The 23,884-nt window shown below is 38.5% G+C and overlaps 2 protein-coding genes and 1 long non-coding RNA gene across 6 annotated transcripts; all 3 read left to right on the top strand.

The window, feature by feature from the left end:
* Positions 1–1,521: 1,521 nt before the first annotated feature.
* Positions 1,522–10,045, top strand: LOC108953354 (uncharacterized). 2 transcript variants are annotated; one of them, XR_010515245.1, is made up of 11 exons: positions 1,522–1,744; positions 2,330–2,422; positions 2,837–3,008; positions 3,305–3,466; positions 3,562–3,657; positions 6,780–6,919; positions 7,007–7,053; positions 7,272–7,394; positions 7,491–7,674; positions 8,023–8,067; positions 9,458–10,045. It is a non-coding gene; the product is annotated as an uncharacterized LOC108953354 (long non-coding RNA). The 2 variants fall into 2 exon arrangements; XR_010515244.1 differs by having other exon boundaries at positions 7,007–7,394.
* A 171-nt stretch (positions 10,046–10,216) lies between these two features.
* Positions 10,217–20,244, top strand: LOC135679398 (squamosa promoter-binding-like protein 16). Of its 3 annotated transcripts, none has more exons than XM_065193127.1 (6): positions 10,217–11,704; positions 13,220–13,326; positions 13,968–15,147; positions 18,576–18,998; positions 19,487–19,534; positions 19,655–20,244. In XM_065193127.1, the coding sequence occupies exons 1-3, from the start codon at positions 11,277–11,279 to the stop codon at positions 14,633–14,635; spliced, it is 1,203 nt and encodes a 400-aa protein (XP_065049199.1). In that variant the 5' UTR covers positions 10,217–11,276; the 3' UTR covers positions 14,636–15,147; positions 18,576–18,998; positions 19,487–19,534; positions 19,655–20,244. The 3 variants fall into 3 exon arrangements, with proteins under 3 accessions (XP_065049199.1, XP_065049198.1, XP_065049197.1); XM_065193126.1 differs by having other exon boundaries at positions 18,576–19,133; XM_065193125.1 differs by having other exon boundaries at positions 18,576–19,534.
* LOC135679399 (uncharacterized) lies at positions 15,171–19,617 on the top strand. The gene is made up of 2 exons (XM_065193128.1): positions 15,171–15,965; positions 18,644–19,617. Exons 1-2 carry the CDS (start codon positions 15,593–15,595, stop codon positions 18,694–18,696), a joined length of 426 nt encoding a protein of 141 aa, XP_065049200.1. The 5' UTR covers positions 15,171–15,592; the 3' UTR covers positions 18,697–19,617.
* Positions 20,245–23,884: the final 3,640 nt, after the last annotated feature.

Below are 23,884 nucleotides of genomic sequence, written 5' to 3'. Positions count from 1 at the left end.
TACACCTTGCGACTAGTCTAATGTCTGAGTTGCATCTCGGTCAGTCCAATGCAGGAGCCATGCCTCGTAGCCAGTCCAATGTCTGAGTCATGTCTCGACCAGTCCAATGCCCGAGCTACACCTCATGGCCAATCTAATGTCCGAGTCATATCTTGGTCAGTCAAATGCACGAGACATGTCTCGTAGCCAGTCAATGTCCGAGTCATGTCTTGACCATTCCAATGCCCAAGCCACGCCTCGCGGCTAGTCCAATGCCTGAACCATAACTCACAGCTAGTCCGATGCCTGAGCCACGCCTTGTGGCCAATCCAATATCCAGGTCACGTCTCGGCTAGTCCAATGCCCAAACCACACATCGCGGCCAATCCGATGCCCAAGTAATGTTGCTTGGTCAAACTTATGCCCAAGCAGCATTGTTCGGCCAGTCCTATGCCCGAGTAGTGTTGCTTGGTCAACCCAATGCCTAAGTCACATGGCTCGACCAATCCGGCGCTTAGTGCCCCGAGAAGTGTTGCTCGCTCAGTCCAGTGCCCAGTGCTCGAGCAATGTGCTCAACAAAGTCAATGCCTAAGTAGTATTGCTTGACTAGTCATGTGCCCGAGCAATGTTGCTCGTCCAGTCCTACGTCTAAGCAGTGTTACTCGATCACTGCACCTGAGTAGTATTGCTCAACCAGCCTAGTCCCCAAGTTATGTTACTTAACTAGTCTAGCTCCCAAATTGAAGCTCTCGGTTAACCAACGACTGAACCACCAATCCCAACATGACAATTGACCCAGCCAGCAAAAGGCACCAAGCCATGCCCCGAGCCCCTCCACGAGGAACCAAGGGCACGCCTCTTTGGGGGGGGGGAGAGGGGGGTGGAGTACCACCCCGTGGCAATAGTCAACAGCCATGTCAACACCAACGCGAAGCCTCATGGTTGATATGTTGCATTATGTCGATGTGACGATCGCTTGTTCCCGCGCTATCCGAAGCCGTACAAGATGACGTCGCATAACATAAAGTAGCTCCGGAAAGCTCAAAACGACACTACTCGACGTAGATCCATGCAGGTCGATCGATGCTCGCACAAGAGGTACAAGCTGGCCACTCGAAGAATCGACCACTATTAACATATCACGTACGATCGACTCTTGTTCTCGGGTATAAAAGTCAACCCCCTAATCCGTGTCGGGGAGGACACGCTATTGGCTTGGATTAGACTTACTATCGCGATTGACTTGTTTTGGAGCATTAATTTGATTATTATTGGTATAGTCGAGATTGAACCAATAGGACACGCTATTTGCCGTCAGCGTTGTAATTACCGCTTCTTATGACGTCCGATATACTAATATGAAATATACGAACCGTTACAATCATTGTAACGGTTAAATGGGCATTTTAACAGCTATTCTAAATACGCTTTTCAAAAATTAACCGCCCAAAATTCCAGACTCGAGATTGAAATTTACAGACGGCAATGCCCTCGGCGACATTCGAGAACCCACGAACGAATCATAAAGCTAAACATTTAGCCTCGTCGCCTATAGAGAGCCCACCCCATCCCGCCAACGTTTCGAACTCTTCCCCATCCCTCATTCTCTGTTGAGCTATCTCGATCGCCTCCTTCGAAATGGCTTGCTCTCTTTTCCTTCCCTCTCTATCTCAGTTTCGTCTTGCCTTTCTGATCCGATTTGGTTCTCTGCTTTGCTCAGCTAGTGAAGGAAACCGAGATCACAGACAATGATTCGCTGCTCTTGGTAACCCGATCAACGAACTCTTCTTTGGATCTATCCCTTTCTTTCTTCGATCCGATTGTAATTAGCTTTCCTGTCTGTCTTTGTGTAGTGGATTGCATGAGCGTTTCCTTCTGGATCTCTTTTCTTCAGATCGGTGTTTTCTGCTGCTTGATCATGCTAGATCGAGACCTTTTCTTTTAAATCGGGAGTATTCACCGTTTCATAGGAAGGAGACGAAGCGATTATTTAGTTCTATGGATTTTCTTCGTAATTTCTTACTAATTGTGCAACTATAGTTGTTACTAGTGATCAGACTGTGCCTGAATTGAAAGTAACGCATAGTAGCCTTCCGTGTCTTCCAGACTTGGACAGTGTTAGGATGCTAAATGAGATTCTAGTTAATGCAATTTTTCGAGAACGTGGTCTAAGTTCATTAACTTGGTGAAGTTTTGAGGGGATTGCTTTCGGTGGCTTATAGATCAATATGCCAAAATATAATAATAATTATAGTCATAGTTTTATTGTAGATCAGAAAAGTTCTGCTTCTTGTATTTTGAAGGAGATATGTGGTTTTGTCTGAGCAATTTGGTTTTAATTTTCACTTAGGTGCCTATGATGCGTTGCAGAAGAAGTACCTGAAGACGCTTATGTTCCGTATTTGTGAGGAGACGTCAGGTCCGATGATCAACCAGTATACTCGTAAGGACCAGCTTTCTTGACTATCGATTTGATCAGAGCCACAAATATATCCAAGACTTTAGTTGTCGATTGAACTCTCTTGTTTCTCTTTGTCTGTCTTTGTGATTTACATGAACTAAAGCATGTCAATACACATAGCTGTAGTTTCCTTCAGCTATACTTGTTCGAAAAATTATGAGGTATGCATGAAAATTAGTCGGACCGGAAACAAAAAGAACGGTGCGTCTCAAATCTAACATGATTGATGTAACCTCTGATCAAATCGGATAAAATTGATGGAGTCTGTCAAGTTATGCCTAAATATTAAAGGGTTCATGTTCCTCTTTATCCCATCATAGCCGTCCAAGTGAAAATATTTTGTCATCTGGTGGGCATTGATAGGTGTGCATTTAAACAGTTAGTTGTATGTTTCAGGAGCTCTGCTGGCAAGATGATTCTGATGAGACCTTTGGATCAAACGCCTGAGGAGGGTAAGCGTGATGGCGGTCACTCGTTTGTTTTACTTCAAAATAAAAAGCTGAAGTGGCTGGTTTCTATGTTTCGGCGCACCATTTTGATGAAGCCCCTTTACCATGATGATGTCACGGTACGCTTGCATTCAGACTAGAATCTGGAACTAGCTTTTTTTTTGCATCTGGTCTGCCCTCAATCATGATCACAAAAAGTATGACTTGGTCGGTAAGGAACATCTGCAACTTTGCATGGCTCACCGTGCATTAATTATCGAATGGTCAGGATTTTTATAGTTTTTCTTTATAATTTTTGAAATCATTATTGTTAATTCTGTTTTAAATTGATAATTATGATGCATGGGAAGTCAATATTATTGAACTTTGATACAAATACAACCGTGCGATGATAGGATAAACCTGCTTATGACAGGTTACATCATCCAAGATGCAATATTGAGGCTTCATGAGGACAATAATTCCACGTGAAGCGGCAATTCTTGTTGCAGATAGGTGCGATAGGCACTTGAAACATGGCGGTCTTTCGGACGTGGCACGGACTCCAGTGGCACATATGGGACTACTCGAACACGAGGTTAGCAAGACATGCGACAATAAATTAGGGTCGTCAAGCACATAATAGATAAGATGTTTCAAACATAATGCTCTGCCTGTCTGATGTTTTCCAAGGAAAAGATATAGAAATCATCTTGCAATTTCGGGATCCTATGTCCGGCTGCGAATCCGTCCGTCGCTTCTAACTCGAGCAGTCACATCTGTAAGCTGGTAAGGAATTTCTTCAGCCCATAGTCGATGTTAGAAAACTGATATTTGACTAGTATCTGTCCGAGATAGGGATACCACCTGGCACATAGTTTATGCATCTTCTCACACGCTTGATTGTTCGAGTTTTTGCCTAGTGTCGCTCTAAAATGAGGTTCACATAGTTTATAGCAGTCACTTTTGTTTCTCTTTTCCTTTCTGTCCAACTCATGGATCACTGACCATGTCCATCGTGAAAGCTGAATACTGTCAATTGTGATCTGTCTTCTCTAAACTTCATTTTCTAAATAGTAACAATAATATACTAATTATGGTTTTAAGAGCTGGGGTTGACTGCACATTGCAATTAGAGATAAAAAGTTCTATGAAAGATTTGATAAAAATTTTGTATCTCATATCTCTTAGGAAGTCAGCCTTCTAAAGTCAGTTGTGAATATTTAACCAGGCAAAAAATGTCCCTAGAAACTGGCTGACCAATGTAAAACACCCCAATTTTAGGCGTCATAATTTTAGTTCGGGCATTGGTAGATCTGCATTTTTCGTGGGAATAATATATTCACAGTCATCAACTTCTTTTTCATTAGCAAGTGTTTGACTATGTGTTGCACCTAGATATTAAGAGCTAGCAATGATAATTTGGTAAGATTTTATATCCAACTGTTAACAGGATCTCAACTTTCTAAAATTGGGGGCCAAACATGCCCAAAATTCTAAAAGATCAGTTGACATACTAGAATACTCAACTTTATTCACTTATTTTGGTTGATGTGACCATAGAACAGTCTTTTGAAAATGTTCAATACCATAATATATTTAAGCTTATAAGTTGACGAACTCTGTGGCAGCTTTTAATATTAATCTCACAAACAAATAAATCTCATAGTGGTAATACAAATTTAATACGAATAAGACTAATATAAAATCAACAATTGTTGCTAACATTTTCTAAGGTCAACTAGTAGCACCGAGTTGCTGAAAGGGCATGGCAGGTTCAACTGAGTTTTCGTGTAACACACGTTTGTACAAGTCCGATAAGTCTTTCAATACAGAGACTTGCATGCTGCACATTGTGTCCATTTGGTTCTGTAAGTGGAACGGGTGGCGCAAATATATGAGATCATGACTGCAATAACGTGATGCTAATATATGTTCGTGGTTGTCCCCTTTTTGTTGCTATTGGTAGTAGCGAGCTAAGATTAGCTGTTTATATTTGATATAATCTGTGTTTGACCATTCAAGGGGAAAACAGATTTTTGTTATTATATATATATATATATACATATATATATATATACATATATATATATATACATATATATATATATACATATATATATATATACATTGTTAAATATTGAGAGAGTCAAAGATATATATTTGAGTCTAACCTACAAACTGACAACTTAAGCTTTTAGGTTAAATTGATGTTTGACTCAATATATATTAACATTGATTAGTTTGACTCATACTTATTATTGTAAGATTCATAGTATTAGAGTCAAGGTTGGTAAACAAAATGAATGAGTGAAAAAAATAAGAATGCTTGAAAAAAAAAAAGAAAAAGAGAGATCCAAAAAATTAAAAATTCATAATAATTGAAAGAGAGAGAGAATGTGCAAAAGAATATTCGAGTTAAGATTAACTGGATAACCAAAATCAAGCTTGTGGTGTGGATAAAATTAACCACATCAAATGGACAAGCTTATGATGCTGATAAAGCTAGTCATATCATTGATATAACTATGATTATAGACAAAGTTGATTGTATCATCCATGTTTACAAGTAAGGGGGAGACAATTAAACCATACTTGAATAGGGGAAGAATATTAGAAAAACATTCATGAGATTGTAGGAGAAAGAGAGAGAATACTCAGGTGGATAGGTGAAGATTAACTTTGGGACAGGAACGAAATAGTGTGATACATGGCAATATCAACTACATCGATCACAAACATAGCCTTGTATCAGCAATCCTGCTGCTGTCTAGCGCCAGGATTATTGACCATAATAGCTGTTCTTGGGTGTTTTGTTTGTTTTTTTCGTTGATTACATCTGGATGCATTGTTTAGCATGAAGAGCCTTCTCCATCCAAATAGAGATCTGATCATTACTCTGCTCTATATCCTTGTAGATCACAGATACACTCTCCTAAAACTTATATCTTGTTCCTTCTCACGGAGAGAAACTCTCAAAGGGCATAGTCCTAATTCAGATCACCTTGGGATCATAGTACTTCATTACGGAAGACAAGTTCACGCACATTACAGCAACTAAAAAAGATTTAGAAGGTCGGATGCTAGTCAACATATTCCCAAGGTCAGATCACCTTGGGAATATGTTGGCTAAATTGATTCCATTTAATCTTTCTTTATTAAGTCATCCATATGAATGCTTTCATCTAAATATCCATCACAGTCTGAGAAGTATAAAGAATATAAGTGAGATTATGAAATTTTGAAGCGAATGGATTGGTAGAACCTCCATTATTGATCAAGTCTAGCTAGATGCAATGAGTGCTGAGAGGATTTCCCGTGGGGCCTTTGGGACTAGATATCTTTGTTTTCATGTATGATTTGATGCCCATGATTGATTGCATCAATTGCTTTGTTTTAAACACATATAACACATTTATCTCATCATTTAATTTACAATAAAATATCAACCGTCATAGCTAAGTTTTCCTGTTAGGCTCTTGAAAAGCTAAACTCTTCTTCAATAATGAATGAGAGAACAGAAAAGAAAGTAGAATGCTTTTCGATGGTGTATGCTCCAAAACCCCAAATATCATATACAATATTGTAATATAGAAATTGCTTCTTTCACTCAAGAGTTATTTATGTGTTTATTTTCCTTGCCAAATATCATCAGGATATCATAATCAGGCAAAAGTTCATGCAGATTTAGAAGATCAAGGCTGTATGTAATTTTTCTTTGCAAAAGACTGTAACTTAAATACCTTGATTGCTGTAAACTACGATTTATTTTATACCTAAACTTCACGTAGAACCTTGAATTGTATACCTCCAGGATATAACGTTGAATTATTAATAGTTCATCCAACCTAATCCTAGATATTATCATGATTTCCAATATGATACTAATTGGATTGTCACGTCAAGAATAGCATTGCAGCTTTTGTTTCATGCTTCGCCATGGTCGGTAGTCCAAGCAAGATATGCAAGATCTACATAAATGAACCTGCGTGTGAATTACCTTGAAGCACAACACTACAATAATTGTTGGGAAGGTCCACAACTATTCAATGTACATTGCTTTGTGGCCCCAAGTAGATTTAATATGGTTGAGGCTGGGAGACAACTGGACTGACGAGATTTGAAATATGTTTCGCAGGACCACTCACGTAACTCACTGCATGGGTTGAACTGGTGAATGCGCAGGTATCAAAAGTCCCTTGCTTTTCTTAATTTAAAATTTCTTCAGGAAGTACACCTTCATTATTCCATGGCTTAAGAAAAACATAAGAGGACCACAAGAACTTTCACTAATCTTGTTCCTTCATCATTAGAGATCGTGTAATGTACTCTGGACCCTGTAAGTACATTTCAACCCTACCAAATCATTGATCTTTCTCTTTTTATAATCCGATTGCCTTCAGTGTCGTGCGAAGTTTCCACTCGTATGTCTGGGACTGACAATCCACCCTATCATGATCAGCGCAGGATTTGTTTAGTGAAAGCTGGATGCCCGTGGGTTTTGCTGTCTATTACCATCATCAGAGGTACGACTAAACTAGTCTAACACACATCTGGGTGTTGGACCACAGTTTCAGGGTTTATATTCATTGTTTATCACTTGCCAAATCTTTGTTTTTTAGATGAACCAAGACATTTTACAGTGGTCCAGTTGCTACGACTTGTAGTTTGGAATACTCCAGGCAAAGATTCTAGATGTGCTTTTTCTCTCCTACTTCATCCTGTCTCGAGTTTAGTTTCAACTGTGTCTGGGGTCTCAGGGTCCACAAGATAGAATGAGCTCCAAATCAGCTGGGAAGAATGAAGGTTTGTGTATTTGGAACTTACTTTTCCGGATATTTTTTTTATTCTGCATGGATAGTGCGCACGCTTTTGCGTATGCATATCAATCTGCATGACGAAACTACATTTTTGAGCCTTTCATTATATGAACTTAAAGTGAAAGAACAATATATCATTAGATTTCAAGTGTATAATCATATAGTTCTTCTCATGATCCTGTCTTTTTCTTTTCCAAACGTTTCTGTCATCTGTTGTGCTCTTTTGTTTAAAAATGAATAAAAAGGGTCGGCTAATTCTTTTATGTAATAGATTCTTAAAGTTGTCATCTATCATTTCTGTATTGCAAAATGATTTCATGTTCCTAAGATGCAGAAACAGCAAGGAATAGGGGCCGAGTTAAAGACACCAACTCAAAAGGTACCAATCATTTCGTTCTTTATTTCTGTCGAACGTATTCGGTGTTCATTAAAGATTATTGCTGCCAGATCCTTGCATGTAACAGTCAGTATTTGGAAAGTTTTTGAGGATTTTTTCATCTACATCTGCATTAGGGTAGCAGAGAAGGGCTTGACGGCAAGCTATTTTCACTATTTCTAGCAGGCTTGAAACAAACAGATCGCTTAAAACTGTAAACATTTCTTCCCCCACATGAACTTTAGGTACTCCATGCATGTAGCATTTAGTCTTTGATCTTCATGTTTGATATCTGGTATCTATCATTGGATTCCTTCAATCTACAACAAAAAACCAGAAAGAACTATCACTGGTCATAGGAAGGAGACTCTTGGGATAGTCGTCTACCAAAAACAAAAACAACGGCGAGAGTTGAAAAATAGAGATAGCAACCTTTCTTCCAAAGTCAAAACAAAATAAAGGAAAAAGTCTGAAAATTGTGACAATGAACGGGACCATTACTGCTCTTGCACGGAGATGGTGCCAATTTGGTTTATGATCTCAGTAGTCCTCAAGATATTTGGACTTCTTTGGACGAATGCACATTCACGTGGGAAGAACATCACACGTGTGTCACACAACCAGTTTACATCTATGATTGGCATTGTGTAAGGCAACTGATGACCTTCTTCCTTGAGCCACGATTAGTGGTTTCACCTAAATCTATGAACCATACGACAGGAGATTGAAATGTCAGGAAGTACTTGCTATTCGAAGAAAAATTGAGCATCATGACATGATAATTTGTGAAGATAGCCTTGTTTTCAAACTTAGCACCTTTCAGCTTCAGATTTGAGTTTCTTCCTTGTGTCATTACAATGCTTTTCACATCAATCATTCCAGAGCATCCGTTCCCTATCCAGAAAATAGCCTTTATTTGGCGCTGCCACCGTATAGACTTTCTTCTCTATCACAAGCTTGACAGTGGAATAATGGCATGCTAATTACGTGTCATGAACCTTCACCGAAAGAAATGGGAGTCGTCATCTACGTTAGGAAACTCCTCTCTTCATCTATCACAAGTTTGACAATAGATGGAGCCCTACCATATATTTTCCATTAGTCTCTAGAGATCAAGATGGGACTATGTCACTGTGTCGGTCCCCTCAGTCCTTTTCCTAGCTTGGCACCATTAGAAGAATCAAGGCATAACAGTATGTTGATTGAGCTACATTACTGTGAGGTTGGCGACGAGTGACCTGTAACCAATGGGTATCATTCTCTTCCCAACTAAATCATTTACTGCATGATTATGGTTATGAGCAACCTTAGAAGATAACCTTGTGGAGTCATCTGCCATTGCGTTCACAACCATTAATGCATTCCCTAATGTCATGGAATCTTCATCTTCCAGTGCCATCCAAGAATGAAACCATTGCCACCAGATACTGCTCTTGGTATTGTGGGCAGGTGGGTAGGTGGATCCTGCCCTAAGCTTATTTGGCCACAGGTGGGTCCTCCTCTCCATTCAATGGAGGCTTTGATTGACATTGTACCATCCTGATTCAGAAATGGTGAGTGACATCCATCACATGAAGTTTTCCAGCTATGAACAAGAAGAAGAGCCTCTGCAATTAGCAAGAGCCAAGCTCTCATGTTGGTGGTTGGACCCAAGCTCTTTCTCCCAAGTTCCCAACCTTCCAACACTTGGTAATCTGGTGATGAGACTTTGAAACCTGAGCGCAGAAGAAGAAGAAGAAGGGTGTGGCGTGCATGCCAGTTGCAGTTGTAAGCCAGGCCTCTTGGAATTGACCAACATCATCCCAAGACATGGACACCAGAAGGAAACGTGGCTGATTGAACCGAAGAACATGGAAAGTGATTTAATTGAAGAGGAGAGAGAGGAGTGGATGCATGCCATGAAGAATAATAAACGAGGAAAATAGAAACATGAGGCTAATCTCCTCCGCACCACCATTTCTCCCCCTTCTTTTGTACTCTATCCCCCCCCCCCCCCTCCCACATTGAAAAGTTGAAAGCAACCACACCCTGTCTCTCCAATTTTCCACTCTACCCCACCCCTAGTCTGCCCCCCCTCCTCCTCCTCGCTCTCTCTCACTCTCTCTCAACCTTGTTATTTTAGTCCCAGCTCCTGTTTTCTTTCGTATATAATGACTCACAGTAAAAACCTAAAAGGAACAACAAAACAGGCTCGTATGTCAGCCAAGGGACTCGTCTTGCTGCCCCTCTTGGCTTCTCTCCCCCAACCCACCCCCACTCTCATTTAATACTACTTACCGGTGTCCATCTTTACTTGACCGTCCTGCCAATAATTGTAGTCCCAACCCATCTCCATGCCTGCCTGTATCTGTGCTCAGTCTCATTGGGTGCTGGTAATGTGAGCAGAGTGGAACCTACCTCCTCTTCTCCCTTCACATTTATTGTTCCTCTTTGATGTCCCCATCTCAGGAACTGAATGGTTGGGGAGCTTAAAACCAGTTCCGCCACTTACTGCCACTGCTGCCTATTAACCTTTTGGGCTTGTGCTTTTGCTTTAACCCCCCACTCCCCACCTTCCAAATCTTCCTCCTCCTCTGTTTCATCTTTGCTAGGTTCCTTGGGGATTTGTGACTTACAAATCAATTCTGCCGCTGATTACTTCCCGGCGTGCTGCTGGCTTACGTGTTCTTGGATTCTTATCTTTACTTCTCGATTTGCTTCTTGCACTATGAGATCTCTTGCCAAGATCAGTCCATTTTGTTTGTTAGTCTTGGCCCTGCAGTTGGTTTACCTGTTCTTTGATTCCTAGGCTTGCTTCTTGATTTGCTTCTTTCCACCCGTTTGCCAAGACTGGGTTTCTTGATCCGGCTGCTGGGGGCCAACTTGGTTTTTTGGCTTGTCAACCCTATTCCTGGTTCACGCAGTCCCACTCCCCTCTTTCTTCGCTTCTTATCCAGGTTGCCACTTGTCTCTGTTGGGATCTCCTCTGGTCTCGGTTCTCTTTGATTAAGGCCGTGCTTGAATCTGTAGAGGGGGAGCCCTAGTGTGTTGTGACATGAATTGGTGAGGAAGGACGCAAGATTTGACAGAGAGAGGCAGAGAAGTGTAGTTTGGTGTGAGGAGAGAGTGACAAGAGGAAGGAAAGGGAAAGAAAGGAAAAGGTTACGATAGGGTGAAAGAGATAAGAGCTCAGTGCATAACATAGCTGTAGGGCGCTTTGAGGTGTTGCTTTCATGGACTGGGATCTGAAGATCCCCCCATGGGATTTGGCCGAATTGGATCGTGACGCCGTACCAAGCCTCGGCTCCTTGGTGGCCGGACCAACCGGCGGTTCTGCCCCGCGAAGCCCCTTGAGCGGTCCGGGTTGCTCCATCGATCTGAAGCTTGGGGGAGTGGGTGATTCTGGGTCATCATACAGGTGGAAGGACCACCCCAGGATCTCGTCTACGACGATGGTATCTTCATCTTCTGGTCCATCGAAGAGGCAACGGGCTTCGAGCAATGCGAGCCAGATTGCCTCGTGCTTGGTTGATGGGTGCAAAGCAGATCTTAGCAAGTGCAGGGAATACCACCGCCGCCACAAGGTCTGTGAGGCTCACTCCAAGACTCCTGTGGTTCTGGTCGGCGGCCAAGAGCAACGCTTCTGCCAGCAGTGCAGCAGGTAATGAAACAGGAGTTCCTCCGACGTTTTGGTTCACGTAGGGCAGGTTGCTTGGGTCTTTTATGCAGTATCACGGTGGCCCTTCATGCTTATTTGATCTAGGTAGATGCTTTCTATTTGCAGTATTTCGTTGTTTTCTGATCTTGGAACTGCTCAATGTCATAAGGGAAAGCCCTTCATCTGTATTCATCCTGTTGAATTCATAAAAACTGGTATAACACCCTTGTTATGTGTAGCAAAGTCTGCAGTATCTACGCACATCAATTACTCATAATCTGTTGTATAACTATTTAAAGTTACTGCCTGTTCTGGATCGTATTGTGCACTTTTTTAATCATCTTTTTTGGTTTTCTTTGGTTCTTTGAGTGTTCTTAAGGTTGAGTTTTGCTTCGGGAAAATAAGAAATCTTGCAAAGGGGACGGAGAAAAGGATGCGAAACCTCTAGTCAGTAACTTTAAAATGCATAAAACTTGTTTTCCAGCATTCTTGAGTGCACTATCAATTAGATATGAAGGATCCAATTATTTTAGTGAATAACACTGCAAATGGTTACTTTGTACCTATCCTGGCACTATTATATAAGAGTATCTTAATGAAGGATAACAAGTTTATCCTGGCATAACCTTTCTCGTGTTCTTGTTTGTGATATTTGATATCATAAATTCATCTGACATTTCTGTAGTTTGATTGATTTGAAGCATTATTTAATCTAACAGTTATGACATAATTATTTAGAAGTGTCTTAATGGATCTAACAATATTTATTAGGTACCTTACTTTAATCTCACTTTAGTATTTTGTTTTGAATGTTGAAGAACAGCTTCCTCTGAAGTTGGATGATAATCAGGTTACCTTTTTGCTTATCACTGGTGTATGCAAACATATTGTTGGCTATATCAATTTAACATGGATTTGAAAGTATTTTTTAGTGTTCTTTTTTACTTTTGTTTCATAACTTATTTTGTCCTTTTCTGTCTTTAAATCTTTGATTCAAGTCTGTATTCATAATGGATATTGTCCATCAAGATGATGAATTCTGTACGGGTTTTCAGTCTCTGTTGCAGTTATCTGTTGTGATATGTTTGCAAGATTGTACCTATCCGCACCTGTTGTTTACTTATTGCTTGTAGGTTCAATTTTTCTCCACTTCAGCCTCTTATAACTTTATTGAGGGGATTCTTGCTGGTATAACTTGAAGTTGCCTTTGTGTGTATTTGTTCTCTTTTTGCAGCAAAATGATATTGTTCTCTGAAAATTGGTGTGATAGTTTTTTTTTTTTTTCGAAGTTTCGGTGTGTATATTTCCATCTTGTTATTTGGCTTATGAAATTGTTCATGCTCCAGTTAAGATCCTTTTTGGTGTCCCAATGTGACTTCTATCTTCTTCAACACATTCTAGAAAACCGATTTCAGTGGGGATTTATTCCTTAAATTTATTCCTGCGGAATTCATTTGCTTGTAGATTTCAATTTCCTGATGAATCAATTTCCTTATCCTGAATAATCTATTCCTGCAGATTTCATTTGCTTGTAGAGTTTGATGAGGTAAAGCGTAGCTGCAGGAAGCGTCTTGATGGACACAACAGACGTCGAAGGAAACCCCAGCCGAGTTCTGTAAATTCAGGTAGCTAGTTTAGGATCACTTGGATTGTGGCATCATTCTTAAAATTTCTGCTTTTTTTCTTAATCTCTCGCTGCAGTTCAAATTTTGTTGCTTATGATTAGACCCTCATGGCTTAATATTATCTTCTTCAGCACCCAGCTGAAAACCTGCCAATTTTAAGCATGTGCATCTTTCTACTGTCAATGCCTCTATGATTAATTTCCTTGTAATAAGGATGACCAATATATGTGATGTGGCACGATGACGGCTTGCCAGCTAAGGTTGGCAAGGAATGTGCCTCGTGCATTGTTGTCCATGCCATGGAGCTGGTCATGTTCTTATGCAGCATGGACAAAGCTCATTATCGTTCATGCATTTGTCATTGAACAACCAGTAATACTTGAATCTTCTTAATAAGCTGAATTGAACTGACAACAAAGTAATTTTGCAAGCACTAGCTATTTATGACTCAATCGTTCATGATGTTATTCAGTAGTTGCTGCAGTTGCCAAATGACTCCAATGACACCTTAGTAGATATGTAGTAAATGATGTTTGCAGAACTTTGCATTTGTGTCTTGTCTCTAGGGAAGTCTACTCCTAATCATTGACAGAATCAATCGACCTCCTATTGTCCATATAAATTGTTTCTTGCATGTACAGGAACCAAATACTTGGCATACCCTCAAATCTTTCCACCCACCTCAACAGAATCAAACTGGGCTGGAATTGTCAAAACAGAGGACAGCACAGGATATACACAGTGCACAGTTGCAGATCTCATCATCAACAGGAACCCTTTTCTTTCCGACTCTTCTCACCGCTACAGCAAGGAAAGAAAGCAGTTCCCTTTCTTGCAAGAGAGCGAGACCAGCCTCAGCAGCATAAGCACACTTGGATCTTTAGTAGGCCAAACACATTTTATGACAAGCACCATGTCTGGAGTCGGCAGCAGCAGCAACAAGATGTTCTCCAATGGGCTATCCCAAGTACTCCACTCCGATTGTGCTCTCTCTCTTCTGTCATCGCCGACACAGACATCGGGCATCAAACTAAGCCATGGTATGCCATCATCTGATCAAATCCCCATGGCTGAGCCTCTTGTTCCAAGTTTGCAGTATGGCAATGTCACACGGTACTCTCACTCTGCACCAAGAAATGTTTCACCGGTGGAATACTCGTGTTCGGTCATGGGCAACAATCATGTGAGCACTGTCTTGGCTTCCGATGATGCTACCGATGCTGATATCCATTGTCAGAGTATATTTCATATCGGGGACGAAGGCCCCTCCGATGGGACCTCTCAAGCTCTTCCCTTCTCTTGGAATTAGTTAGGGTATCCTCCGAGAGCTGTCATCGAACAGAGCAGAGTCTCATCATCCTTCCTCTGTCAGGATTTCTCAAGCTACTTGTTTGATGGAGTTATCTGCATTTAGTTACTGACCACTTCTGGAATCAGTCATCTAGGAGCCTATATCATGGTCTTTGACATTCTGCAACTCACGGTGGCTGGAGCTATGAATTTTGTGTTATCTGCTTCTACTCATCTGCAGTATAAATCATTCTCCAAGAAATTCTTGTTTCAGACACATATTTAATGTTTCGTTTTGGAGGATTCACTGATACAGACTTGGGCTTTCGCGGAAGCTGACGAGCTTGATGTCCTGGATTTGGTTTGTACCTGTAATTGATCTCCCTGCAGTCATTGCAAGGTGGATGGCCAGATCAACTATTCAGAAATATCAATCATGAGGCTTGTAAAATGAGATTGAATCAAATAATGCTTGAGAGCTTCTCTTAGAACGAACACTCACAGATTGGCCATGAAAAGTCAAATCATAAGGTAACGTTCTTCTTTATATCAAATACATTTAAATATCTTCTAGTATTTTTACGAAACCTTCTTTTGTTTATTTCTATCCCTTTCCTCCGTGGAAGCTAATCGGCAACGAAGTCTCTCCACGGAGAACGGACGGAAACCAAGCAGATATTTCCGGGAACGTGTCGAGATAAATCCTAAAAGTGAGCCGATATCGCTCAACCTTATCCTCTTTTTTATCCTCGATTTGACCGACCTTTTCTCCTTTTTCCTTTTTTTTTTTTTTTGCATAATAAAGCTTTTGTTTACTCTTTTGTCATCACAATATATATATATTACAAACGACGGAATCGCGTTCAACTTCATTTCAAAATGCCACCATATCAATCAATTCCGTCCGCCTCCCCTCTTCGTCTTCTCCCACCAGCGTTTTAGTCCTCTGTTTAGGGTTTCTTCTTAGAATCTGGACATGACGGGAGGCGACCAGCCATCGCGGCTTCTCTACGAGCTCTGCGCTCTCCTCCTCGAGGTCCTCCGCACCCCTCACCTCGCGCCCCCGCCTGCCGACGCACCCTCGCGGCCACCGGTTGATGCGGCGACGGCGAGGAGGCGGGTGCCGACACGGATGTCGCCGGCACGGTTCGCCTCTCTCCTCCTCGGGGCGTCGCTGGCGTTGATGCTCTGCGGGTTCGTCACGTTCCTGATCGGGTTCATACTGATGCCCTGGGTAGTTGGGCTCGTGATCCTGTTCTACTTCGTGGGGATCGTCTCGAATCTGCCCGGGTTGGGAAGGGCCATCCTTAGCCCCGGTAGTGGCCCCTCAAGCCCCAAGGAAATGCCAGGTCAATGTCGAGAATGAACCCGTTGCGTTTTTCCTTTTCCCTCAAAAAATTTCTGCCAATCGACAGGTTACGTATTGAAATATATTTGAAAATAGATGATTAATGTTCTTTTCTCTTATTATATGGAAATCTCTGCAGTTACGTATTGAATTATATTTGAAAATTGATGATTAATGTTCTTTTCTCTTATCATATAGAAATCTCTACATGCATAATATTTACTTGTTGTTTCTGCAATTTACTACTTTTAGAATAGAATTTTGTTTTTCTTGTCTTGTTAGAATGTTTGGTGTAGTTTATAAATTGTAATTGCATCTCTAAGCTTTCATTATCTTTTGACCATGTTATGTATTGAATTGTTTTGGTAATTGATCTGTTTTTTTAGTTATCTGCCTTTTTTTTTTGTGACAACTATTTATTGTTGTAGGTTCTTTAAAAAAAATGTTCTATAGTTAGAGAAGTATATTCTGTTGTTCAATTACTGCTACTATGATTCTTTTTCTTTTTTCATTTGACATTTCTTGGGCGCATCAGGCCCCATCTAGGGGTGGTAGATCCTCACAGAGGAGGACAGACTACAGGTGCACAGTAGTGTCATTGTGATGGTTTGAACTCTCAACCTGTGGGTGCACATACACCATCAGGTTATGTGCACACATAATATTTTGCCAACATGTTTTTGATGTCAGTATTATCCGATCATGACTTTGTCTTCTGAATTCTTCACCTGGGTCTTGGAGTTTGCTTCTGCTGTAGTTTACTTAATTTACACAAGAATGAATCTTGGAGTTACAAGCACTTAGAGTTCTATGCATTATCATTCGTGCTTGATGGTATGCTAAGAGAATCAATTTTTAGCAATTGCCTATATTAATGACCTGTGTAAGTAATTATTTTAATCCGACTGATTTTCTTACTGAAGATAGTGTAGTCAGGTACTTTAATATGATATATTTGTTATGCATAAACACATTTTTTTATCTATCATTTTCCGATTCTAGCAAAGGAAATTATTATTAGAAAATTTCCTAGGCTGACAATTGGCATATAGATGCATTATTTTGACATTTAAATCGAAGTTCTAGCTATGTAAACTTTGAATAGAACTTGTAGGAAGTTTAGAATATTTTTCTTAAGCAAAAAGGTTTACCTATGCTCTTTTACTTCAACCAAGGATAAAAAATCTCTTGTGAATGTACATAGTTGTTTATAGCCTTATTGTCAAATTCATAAAGAGTTGTAGATACCTCAATTAGGTAGATTTCAAACTCTGGTGCAACTACTAGGGATGATATGTTCATGCTATTGCCGCTGCTATTGTCGCCGCTCTCGCTGTCGCTCCCACTATCGCCGCTCGTCGCTCTCACTCCCGTTGTCGTTGGTACCGTTGCCACTGTCTCTGCTCGCTGCTACCGTTGCCACTGTCTCCGCTCGCCACTTCCGCTCCCGCTCCCACTCCCGCTGCTCGCTGCTGTCGGTGCCACTGTCGCCGCTTGCCGCTCCCGTTTTCACTGCCGCTGCCACTGTCATCGCTCGCAGCTGCCGCTCCCGCTCTTCTCAGTCAACACCCTCGATCTTCCGACTCTTCCCTTACACTCTTCTCTTTTGATAGTATACTATTAACAGTATACAATATACAGTTAACAGTATACTGTATACTAGTAATAGTATTTGTATTTATTAGATTAATTTAATAGCATATTTTTATTTAAAAATTTAAATAATTATATTTATTAATTATATTATATATTTTTATATTTTAGCGTATCACTTCGCTCGGTCGAGCGCCTAGTGCCTTGGGCGTTTTTGGACCTTGGCGTCTTTTGACGCCTAGCGCTTTTTAAATCATAGCTTTTGTGTCTTTGTGTGTCTCACTAACAATTTAATTTGCTTTTGCTTGCACAATTTTGGATAGCTACAAAGTAAAGATGTTCAATCTATTTGCAACTATTTAGAAATTGATGTCATTACAAGAGTCTTGTGCTTTTCTTTTTCACTTGCATGTCAGGAAAAATATGACCTTAAATGAATGTTTTTCTCTTCGTGAGAACTCTTCTTATCTTTTGGATGATGTAAGCTGCTTAGTGAAGACTAAGATATAGTTGTTCAGAATATAGCTTTAATTTGTTTTCCTAGAGTGCTTTTGCAGTGTCATGCTAGCAATTGATCCCAAAGCATGCATATTGTTCAATTGCTTCTGGGAGTACAATCTGGGACCAGAATGAAATTGAGATATCTAGTGGGCAGGTTATGCGATTTAGGAGGTAGTTTCTGATTACCACTGTTATATTAGATAAGTTGTAATTTTAAGTGGTCTTATGTAGAAGCCAGGGGAAGAATTGGTTTCTTGGGAGAGAATGAAAGGTAAACATTTTGGATAATCCATATGCTTTTTCGATCTGTATGAGTTTTGTTCAATTGTGTTCATGTGTGTTGTTTACATGTCTGTCCTTCTGTGTGCCGAGAAGAATGTGATGGGAAGGGCCTGATTTGAAGATACAATTCATAAAATTTCTGGGGTATTTTTGTTAAGTAAAACTCACTTCCCTTCAATTGACAAATTTTCCTTGTCGATCAATTTTTTTCCCCTTGTTTTGTTGTTTTCGGCAGGCCCACTGTTCTCTAAACTTCCAATTATTTGATTGTGGAGCTCAGACATGCAATAGTTGATACTGCAGATCATGGAGACGGTAACTATGTACCTTGGAGGATCGCCTTGATTCTTCCTTGATGTCAGTTCGATGGGTGCTTGAATCTTGTTTTCATTCTTTTTCCCATACCATGTACCTGTTAGTGTTCCATGGCTGTTCGAGGACCTCTTTGTTGCTGCAGAGTTTGCACATAAAATTAGTTACAAGCATCTTGGATTGGCTGATGCTCCTGTGGGTTGGGTGTTTCTATATGAGAGGCTACAACAAGGGCAGCCATCGCTTAATCTTTATATGATACAGAAGTACATGGTAGATAGAACTCACCATTTATGGCTTCACACACTTTGTGGTATCAGACCACCATTCATGGCTTTCCATGGAGGTAATCCTGCTGTTGTTTATCTCAGTAACTAGAACTGAGACTAATTCATCCATCACTGGGCTGAGCTCTATGAACAATGCAATTGGTCTATTATTTAGTTTTTGATGAGTTCTGTCACAATCATATTAGTTACCGGTAAGCTAAAGTTTCTGATGGATTTGTTTCTTCAAGTGATGTATTATGTTATACTTGTTTTAGACAAAATCACACACATATATATTCTTCTAATTTTAATTTTTGCATAGATATATTTTGATGAAACTCAAAAGCTTGCTGATATGTTCCCATAGTTAGTTAATACTTGTAAACGTACAGTAGCATTGATTTCATACACTACTGAGTTTTTTGAGTCAAAAGGCAAAAAAAAAAAAAAAACCATAGATATCGTTCTTTTTATTGTAAAATGCTTTCATGTTGAAAAATGTATAACATAGTGTGACAAGTGCTTAATTATCATATATCTTATAATGAGTTTTGTTGTGACACAGGCTGTTTGGACGAGTAAATATCGATTGGCACCCAATGCTCCGAAAAAGGTTATACTTTTTTTTGTGAATAATATAATTGGTTGGAAAATTTCGAGTTATTGAGTGAAAATAGTAATTTTCGATTTCAATTACATCCATCTATTTTATTGGATTTAATCTGTGCTTCAGAGATTACATGATTTGCTAGCTTTCACCCGTTCGATTCAAGATGGGGAAAGAAAGGAGTAGCGGTTGCCTTCTTCGAGCGTCGTGCGGGTCCCAACAACGGTCCTGGTGGCCCCCGCCTAGCTTGCTCTGGTTGTCCGCATACCGTTTATATACGACTAAAAAATCGACCGTGAAAGTTAATGGATGACGCAATGGAGACGGAGTCGTCTGTCTGTTTGCGGGACTCGAAGTGACCATACTACCCTCCCCTGCTTTCGCTTTCTTCCCTCGGTAACCCACAAACCCTCGCTTCGATCCGCATTGGGTTTACGGTGGGCGATGAGGCCTCGAGCACTAATCTTCTTCGAACCCCGCAGTGGATGCATTGGGTTCCGATGCTCTTGTAACTGTGGGCCAAAACAGATGGAGCAGGGTCAGAAGGGCTGTTTTCCCAGTGTGTTCTTGAGATCACTCTCGTTGACTTGCCTGGAACAACAAAGGTGCCACTTGGTGACCAAGCAAATGACACTGAAGCCAGGATTAGAATGATGATTTCGTCGTACATCAAACGTAAGACTTGCATTATATTAGCAGTTTCACCAGCGAATGCAGATCTGGCAAATTCTGATGCACTTCGATTGGCAAGAATTGCTGATCCAGATGGTGAGCTTGTCAGTTGTTCCCCATCTTTTGCTTCATATTTTGTTGCCAGAATATTAAACACGGGTTAAGCTAGCAAGAATATAAGAATATTTTCGAGAGGAAGATTAGAATTGCAAGATATGATCATGAATTAATATTATTTGCTTATAAGAGATTAAGCAAATAGAAAAAAGAAAAGAGATCGATTTCCTGTGTTGATTTTTTTTCTCCCTTAATTTCCTCTATTTTTACTGAAATGGGCTTAAGTATTATATAATTAATGGATGTGAACCAAGTTTCATCTTATTAGTTCAGACCGGACCGATAGATAGTTGGTATTATACATACCGCATCATACTAGTGTGCTGAGTGTTGAGACAACTAGAAATGTCGATGGCATAGGAAAACCCTCAAAAATATTATAAAAAATAAAAGAAAAACTTAGATTAAGATTTTTAAGTTAAAAATAATTATAAATTTAGAACAATTTAAGTAGAAATATTTTAAATTACGAAATAAAATAGTGATACATTTTGTTTTCGAACTTTAAGGAGTAACTTTATTACATGTTCTAAATTGTCCTTTTGTTGGTATTAAATTATCTAAAAATAAATGATTTGAATTATTTAATTTCGAGTTAAAATTTATGATTTAAATGAATGAAGTAGGAAATGGATTGATCGATGGATATACTTTGTTCTTGTTAAAAAAAGATTAAGAGAGTAAAAAATTCAGAGAGAGAGTAGGGGAGTGAATGAGGGGTATAAAGGGTTTAAAAATCCTTTGAAATGGTTCAAACGATCAAATGGATCATTCGAACCAAATCTAATGGTTACCTATTGGTATAGATCTCTTATTGGATCAATATGTACTATCGTACCGAATGTTACAAACATAGATGGATAAATAAAAAACATGCTAAGAAAAAATAGTGGTATTAAGACAAGGATGTTGATATGGATATGCAAAATTATTAGGAAATATTGAATTGGAAAAAAATGTTTGCAATCATAACAAGTAGGCTTAATCCTAATAGAGGATAAGATTATAAAAATAACAGTTGAAATAATAGACATATTCAAAGAAGAGCTGTGGACGTCTTTGTTAGACGCATTACAATATTGCGAGGGCCCTACAATATACAGAGGGTCAACTCATCTTATATTGACATTGATGTATTCCCAAACATAACTCAAATGGGAAAAGATCCTTGTAGCACCCCAAATAAGTGAGACATTACAGTATTGTGATGATCGTTCGTTAGTTTAGTAGTTGATGATATGTTCTTTCTCTTCTCATTAGGAAGCATGATTTTTGGAGAGATATTGATGCGTGAAATGCAACTTTTAAATAATTAACGAACGATAGTTCACGTCGATGAAAATAACCAACATCTTCATGAGATTATTTTCTTGCTTAGGGTGTATTTCGACAATTTAAGATCCATTTTTATCATATATGATATCCTTTCAATTGCAGTTAAAGGTTGATCACACTAAACATGAGTTGCACAATGTATATGATATCCTTTCAGGCAATTAACGTGATCACTCGTGTTTCTGCTTGATCAACTTTGTTCCAAGTTCTAATTAGTTAAAATTAGGTAAAATAAAAGATAAAAAAAATTAGATTAAGATAAATAGATGTTCTTAGATGAATCTATGGTACAATAGACTAAAACTACTTCTAGTTTCTTTTATTATTTCCTTTCCCTTCTCGTTGAAGTTTTATAAAAAGCCAATAAGTGTAGTATCATAGCCTGATTCAAAGAAGACCAACAGGAGTATGTCGATTAAAAAAAAAAGGAAGATTAATAATCCAGAAAAAAGAAGAAGAAGGTAAGTATTATAGTAAGTGTGCCTAATAATTTCATCCTATTTTCAAAAGTAAAAATTATTATGATTCAAGTGAGATCTTATAATAAATCTAAAAGATCAAACTATAGTAGAAAAAGTTTTATGGAGTTTATCTTCACAATTTGATATGATTTCTCCTACTACGTAACAAGCCAAAGAAATAAGTAAATTGTCTATTGATAAATTAATGTGCTTGTGTTAGGAAAAATCTATTAAAACAGAATAATTTTTTTCCTTTGTATCAAAATGATTTCCTCATCAAAATACTAACTTGATATCAAAATATAAATATCAATCATAACATCATAAACAATATAGTAATAAATCAATCATATAGTAAGATCAAATTTTAACGTGAAAAACTCAATACAGGAAAAATCACGGGACCGTAATCCACCTTAAACTTCTACTATCATTATTAATGATAACAAGTTTACAGTAAATCTTCTCTAGAATAACTAGAGGATCACAATAACATCAAGAATATAGATCTTGGCTCAACAATAACATATCATCATCAGGATGGATCTCATCAAAAAGAATTTTAGGTCTCACAAAATAGATATCATAGGAAAGTACATCAAATAGAGTAAATGTAGATCAGCACCATTATGATTATAGAGCTTACTACAATGATTCTCTATATAAAATTTGAGCTAAAACTGATAAAATTTAACCTAAAATTTGAGCTAAAACTGATAAACCGGCAGAAAACTCAAAATCCTATTTTTATTCCCCCTATTTCTCTCTCTCTCTCCTCTCGCTATGCGCTGCTGTCGTTCTCTGCACGCACGCTACCCTCTCTCACGTTCGCAGCCCTATATATATATATATATATATATATATATATATATATATATTTTAATTATTGATTTGAGCCCAAAGACCCAATTATACAGCCTAAACCCATATGAGTTGGACCCAACAATTCATAAATAAAAAATAAATAGATCTTCAGATGAAACTTAAAAAATATGCTCTTCAAATAAAGATAAATGGACCAAAAGAAAGATTCAAAAACTAAATCTCATGGAGAAAACAAAATGATATAGGCTATGAAAAATTTGGTGCTTATGGCAAAGGATATGGCCAATCAAGTGAGAGTTAGAGGAACCGGTAACAAAGAAACCCATCAATATTTTTCTTATAAAAAAATAGATATATTAAAAAAATTGCTAGTACAGAAATAAAATCCAAATATACCTCTATACTATTACTGTAAAAAAAATGGTCATCTTGAAAAATATTATTAGAACAAAAATTATGTAAATTATCATGAAAAAAATAATAGTAAAAAAAGGATGAAAAAATATTTTCATTATAGCATCTGATGAAGAATAATTTAAATTTATTTAGTTTTGGGATTTTGGATATGGTAATCATATAACAAAGGGTAAAAATTTATTTCAAAGATTTGATAATTCAATCATTTGATAATGCAAATGGGAAATGATAGTAAAGTTCAAGTGGAAGGAAAACGAACAATTATCATGAATACCAAATTTGATAAAAAAAAATTAATTGATAATATGATGTTTATTTCTGGTTTAAAATAAAATCTCATTTGTATAGGGCAACTAATAAGAAAAGAATATTATGCTATTTTTTATGATAAAAAATATTAATTTATGATAAGAAAATTGATAAATTGATAGCAAATATTTATTTATTTATTTATTTATTTAATTTCTCTTTACATGGATTCACTACTACTATTATTGTTAAATCGATATAGCATAAAAGCTAAGATCAT

The sequence above is a fragment of the Musa acuminata genome, chromosome BXJ1-7 (assembly GCF_036884655.1).
Source record: "Musa acuminata AAA Group cultivar baxijiao chromosome BXJ1-7, Cavendish_Baxijiao_AAA, whole genome shotgun sequence".
NCBI classification, from domain to species: Eukaryota; Viridiplantae; Streptophyta; class Magnoliopsida; order Zingiberales; family Musaceae; genus Musa; species Musa acuminata.
This window is presented reverse-complemented; position numbering and strand designations above follow the sequence as displayed.

Bases quoted from the DNA above. Each gene is read 5' to 3' on its own strand.
- LOC135679398 (XM_065193127.1), top strand. From the start codon at position 11,277: ATGGACTGGGATCTGAAGATCCCCCCATGGGATTTGGCCGAATTGGAT. The intron at 11,705-13,219 runs GTAATGAAACAG...CTATTCCTGCAG, and splicing joins TTCTGCCAGCAGTGCAGCAG to ATTTCATTTGCTTGTAGAGT. The intron at 13,327-13,967 runs GTAGCTAGTTTA...TTGCATGTACAG, and splicing joins GCCGAGTTCTGTAAATTCAG to GAACCAAATACTTGGCATAC.
- LOC135679399 (XM_065193128.1), top strand. From the start codon at position 15,593: ATGACGGGAGGCGACCAGCCATCGCGGCTTCTCTACGAGCTCTGCGCT. The intron at 15,966-18,643 runs GTCAATGTCGAG...TTGATACTGCAG, and splicing joins AAGCCCCAAGGAAATGCCAG to ATCATGGAGACGGTAACTAT.